At 31.9% G+C, this 5,878-nt stretch overlaps 1 protein-coding gene across 1 annotated transcript; it reads left to right on the plus strand.

The window, feature by feature from the left end:
- The first annotated feature begins 366 nt into the window (after positions 1–366).
- LOC139486027 (carboxypeptidase B-like) lies at positions 367–3,561 on the plus strand. Its single transcript, XM_071270716.1, has 2 exons — positions 367–499; positions 2,183–3,561. The coding sequence occupies exon 2, from the start codon at positions 2,207–2,209 to the stop codon at positions 3,455–3,457; it is 1,251 nt and encodes a 416-aa protein (XP_071126817.1). The 5' UTR covers positions 367–499; positions 2,183–2,206; the 3' UTR covers positions 3,458–3,561.
- Positions 3,562–5,878: the final 2,317 nt, after the last annotated feature.

Consider the following 5,878-nt stretch of genomic DNA (forward strand, 5'->3'; position numbering starts at 1 on the left):
AATTAAAATTTAAAATGCATTTGTCATAACAACTACATGTTCATAAATTGATTCTATTTTATTCATTGTGAAACAGGAGAAAATTTATAATCTTTTGCACTTTTGTTATGTTGCAAAATTTTCCTACTTTTATACTTTTGACAATATGCACAACTTTGTCATGATGTATGTTCATTTCTTGTTCGTAAACATGGCTATCACAAAGTCTAACGACACATCGTTGTTTCAATATTCTTTTTGCGTAGTAAGTTGTTTATTGACATTTAATGTACATGCAGTATGTAATTTTCTACGTATTTCATTGATTTTATTATTTTTCAAGATGTTGTAAATGTCATTTCGTAACATTCGTTGATTAAATTATTAAAAAACATGATGACGCTTGACGAACATCATATGTTGCTTATTGATTAGTTTTATGAAAATAGGAAGACGTAGTACATGTATATTTGTCCATGACACTCATCATATAACGAGAACGGAGTAACAATTTGTTCGGGTAAGTTGTATAATGTAAAACTGTTAATAATATTGAACATCAATGCTTTGGTTTGTTATTTAAGATAGAGCTTTTTTTTCGTTTCATTCATGTTTATGAAAGTCAGCTACGTTATTTATATCTGAATTCACGCTGGTATTTGAAAGTTTTTGGTTGTTTTCTTCTTATAGTTTAAGTGTTCCACTCGGTTTTAATTTAAACACTGTAATATTATTGTTGTTTTATCACGTTTATTTAAGGAATGACAGTAATATTTTTTACTGTTTATGAAGAAGTTACATACAAATTGTGGTGCACACTGAATAACCTGCGTAGCGTGTTATTTTAAAGTGTGCCCCACATATTTTATGTTATTTCGAATAAACAGTAAAAATATAACAGTCATTTATTATAATTTAATTCTAAATTCCATTTTAAACCGGAGTAAACCATGAAAAAATGTTGATGACGTCATGGTCACATAACACGATTCTGTCTATGAGCTGATAAGCAAAACGACGCCAGCCAATAAATAGACGCGTCACAACCAAAATCAAATTAATCAAACTTAAAACTTGTTTCTTAATCGCTTTATATGCAGAATTTAAGCAGGAGTAAATATAAGTCTGCTTGAAATATTGAGTCATCACTTCCCTGCATATTCTAAAATGTGTGTCTCTTCTATTGATCAATATGAGTCAAATTGACATTATATACGGAAGGGTTTATTTTTGATGTTTTTGTCCGTTAAGTAAATAGTGAGCGTACGTTGAACACGGATTGATCACATTGACTTATAACATGCACTTGGACGAAAGCACATTATACGTTTCGAGTAAACTTTGTCCAATAATCATCAATAAACTACATTTTCTTGTTTCATTTATTTTTTTTATTTTTACAATTTGCATATTAAACTTTGTAAATATGTTAAACGAATATTATCCAAACTTTTTTTTCAATAGCTTATTCCCATTTTTAATTAGAAAAATATAAAAGTAATACTGATTCAAGATTTCATAGAATAATTCAAATTACACTACTTTAAATACATGTATGTATGTTAAATAGTAACTGATTTTTCGAGGTAAATATACTTTAAAGTACAGTTAACTTAGAAATGCTAAAATAATTGAAGTAAAATAGACGACAAACTAAAGTCTCTTAAAACAATGTTTTAATAAACTACAGTATTTCGTTTATATTCGCGATAATAATTGATGGTTGACATTGAAAATCTGTTTAAGTAATCGAACCAAACAAACATGAATAATGCAAGTATCGATTTTCCAATTTTTCCAAACCTGTTCATAACTGCAGAGGACATCATTTTTTTTTTCAAATTTCAATGTTTGGTCATGTTTCGTTTCTTTTTCTTCTTTTTTTTTGTCATGAGATTCTCATTTTTTTATCCACTTAACCTTTAATTGACAATTTTTTTGGCTTCTTAACTATTTTGATATGAGCGTCACTGATGAGTCTTATGTAGACGAAACGCGCATCTGGCGTACTAAATTTTAATCCTGGTACCTTTGATAGCTATTCTTTTCAAATTCACTTGACGGATAGAAAGGTGAATATAACTCACAAAGAGATCCTTCCACAGTCAGTTCATTTATTAAAGAAAAATAATTTAAATTGTAAGATTTACATAACTTAAATGGCCTACAGAATATTTTTTAATATGATGTATTTTAATTTCAGAAAAGTTCTCCGAAATTTGGCAAAATGATAAAGATAATACGAATCGTTTTGTTATTCTTCCTTGTTACCAATGTTACGACAAAACGTGTATATTATACAAATTTTGAAGTATTAAGGATCGGTGCAAACGCAAAAAACCCTGAGCTTAAAAGCATAATGGCAAACTATCGATCTATTACTCTGAGAGAATCACCCGAAGACATTACAGAATTGGCTATTCCTCCTGAAGAACTAATCGTAACTAAGAAAAAACTCAAGAAAGCAGGAATAGATTATACAATGCTAACAAGAAACCTTCAAAAGTCAATCGATACTGAGAAGGCAGCGGTATCCGCCAATGTATTTCAATTTAACAGATATAATACCTACGATAAAATAGAGGAGTATCTAAATAGCCTCGATGGATGTGGATCAATTGCTTGTTCACAGACAATAAAAATAGGCGAGACAGACGAAAAAAGACCAATATACATGGTTAAAATATGGAAAAATGGTATGCAACTGAGTAACCGTTCAACCATACTCGTAGACGGTGGAATCCATGCTCGGGAATGGATATCGCCAGCAGTCGTACTGAATTTTATTAACTTCCTAAAAACAAACACAGCTGCTGTGAATTTAGTAGATGAATTTCAGTGGTTTGTTATTCCTGTTCTAAATCCTGATGGTTATGTCTATACACATACTACTGACCGTCTGTGGAGAAAAAACAGAAAACAATCGCAAATCAACTCAAACTGCTTTGGTACAGATTTGAACCGAAATTTTGATTATCAATGGAACCCTCTACAATCTGCATCTACTGATCCATGCAGTATCGTTTATCGCGGTCCTACACCATTTAGTGAAAAAGAGAGTATAGCTCTGAGAGACGCTATGCTTCAACAAGGTCAAACTTACACCTCCTACATTAGCTTCCACTCATATGGCCAACTTTATTTATACCCTTGGCTCCACGTCAATCAGTTAACAACGGATTGGAAAGACTTAGATGATTGTGCAAAAGCAGCAACTGCAGCTATCTTTGGCTATAAACGGAAAAGATATACCGCAGGAGCAGGCGGGAGCTTATTATACCAAGCTAGTGGTACCTCTGCAGATTATGCAAAAGCGGTGGCTAACATAAAATATGCCTACACCATTGAACTACGAGATACAGGAAGAAAGGGGTTTGTATTGTCCTACAGACAAATTATACCAACTTGGGAGGAAAACAGAGATGGCATCATTGCACTTGTAGATTGTTTAGTTCAGAAAAATAATCTGATAAAATAATGACAGATTTAATTTCAACGAAGAAAGAAACTATTTTGTTTGTGCATAAAGAAAGTAAATCTAATATATAGAAAATGAGCCTTAAATATATATTCTGTACTGAATTATTCTAGTGTTTTTGTTATTTGTTGTTCATTTTTTAGTCATGATTCGATATTCGCTCGACAAATGACATCTTGTAGCAGGTACATCTCTATATTAATTGTTGTTGATGTTGCCATTTTTTGTGATCAATTATGACATACGATGAAAATGTGACAAAATAATTTAACAATTGTGTTTCCTAAAAGTGGATTTTTTGTTTTGCTTTGTCATTTCAATTTCGAACCATTTGGCATATATTATCGGATACGGATAGTGTGTCTCAGCACGGGTCAAAATGATTTGGAGGAAGTCCAGGTAACCACAGTTCATGTTTAAACGCTATAAACTCATACTGATGAAAGCATTGTTCCTTTTCTATGATCAAGTACGGGCTCCTAACTGCGAGGAATTGCATATGATTATTGCCGATTTTTATGCACACACGACACTGATCGACGCTAAAAAAAAATCCGTCAGAAGTTAAATTACATACATATAGAGTGTACGATATATTTCATATGAGCACAGCAAAAGCATGTATCTGTTTTACGAATAGATTGATATCAGGCAATTATGTGTGCAAGTAGTATAAACATTCTTTCCTCTCCTTATCATTTAGATCATTGAATACCAGTCATTAAAATTTAAAAAATCAGAAAACACTTGTTTAATTGGTATTTTTATAACGGACGGAAAAAGAAACACAACTTCTAGCATGTCTAGTAAAACACTGAAATCTCACTTATTTTGTAATAAAATTATCATGCTGATAAAGAATTCAAATATACATAAACTCATGTATCAATTATGTGATACAGATGATTTTGATTATTAACAAAGAAGATCATGGCATCCAGTCTAAAATAAAGTTATAAGTTAATCAAAACTAAATAACATATTTAGGGCGAAGAATAATACAGTAGTAGAAACTTTTAAGTAGGTCGTATTAAGTTATTATTACGTCCCGTGTGCAATATAGAACTGAGAGACTGTATACGGAATATATATCTCCCAATAAGTACGATATGTCTTATCATGATTTTCTTGATAGAAGGTTGCTGCTCACAAGGAAGCTATTTAATTTAGAGTTCCAAATGATGCAGTTGATTTTATCCCTTCGTAAATTTTAAGGATGCCATTACGGGTTGGTTGACCGTTATGAAATAACTATTTACACAGATGTTATCGAATATGTTACAATCCCCTTCCCTTTTTACGAATGTGACCTACCAAATAAGACTACTTAACGCGTTTGTAATAACATGAGCAACACGACGGATGCCACATGTAGGGCAGGATCTGCTTACCCTTCTTGAGCACAGGAGATCACCCTCAGTTTTTAGTCGGGTTCATGTTGATTACTTGTTTTCTATGTTATGTCGTGAATATCAATTTTTGGCTGTTTGTCTTTTTCCTTTTTAGCCATAGCGTTGTGATTTTGTATTAGATCTATTATTTTGTCTGTCCCTCTAATACCTTTCGTTCCTCTATGATACATATACTAATCAAAAAGTTCCATTTCAAAATGGCGTGTCTAATGTTTCAAATCATCATATTTATAACTGAGCTTGTATGCAAATTTATAAATGTAAATTGTTCAATACATCGTTACTACTACTATTAGGTTGACAATCAGAGATGAACTGAAGTACTCCGGATGGATACTTAACTATACATTGCGTGTGGTGCGAATATATAAAGAAACAAATGCTTCTGTGCAAACTTCTGGTACATTGTACTGTTTGTATTTGTCACTAACACTATTTTTTGGTATTTGGTTAAAATGGTGTGCCCACCTTTCCAAAAATACTGAACGGAAATTGCATTCAAATGTACAAGGTGTAATAAATCAGTACTGATACATTTTAAATGAAAAACATAAGTAAACTGTTAAACGCATAACGTCAGAACGCAGATATTTAGTGGGAAGTTAATATTGTTTATGGAATAAAAAAGACAAACAACCGTTTAGCGATATTAACAGAAATTTTGCATTGTTAGATATTTTCATTGCTCTGTTACACTCAAGGGACAGTACAACTTGACATACAAGTAATGTATAGACCATTTTGAATTATGTTTTGCATGCATATATGGTGTATGTATATGGTTCTTGGAATAGGAGGTAAAAATTACAAAACAAAGAGCAAACACAAAATAACAAAAAGTTAGCAATCGAGCATAACGGGGTGTTTACGTACCGATTATCAGGTTGTCTGCATGTTGATATCGTAAAATATCAGCTGCAAGACATAATATGACGCTTTTTGTCGAGTAAGCGCAGCGAACGAGGTCAAAAAGCCTTCATATTATGTCGAGCAGCTGATATTTTACAAT

This window comes from Mytilus edulis, chromosome 8 (genome assembly GCF_963676685.1).
Source record: "Mytilus edulis chromosome 8, xbMytEdul2.2, whole genome shotgun sequence".
Lineage (NCBI taxonomy): Eukaryota > Metazoa > Mollusca > Bivalvia > Mytilida > Mytilidae > Mytilus > Mytilus edulis.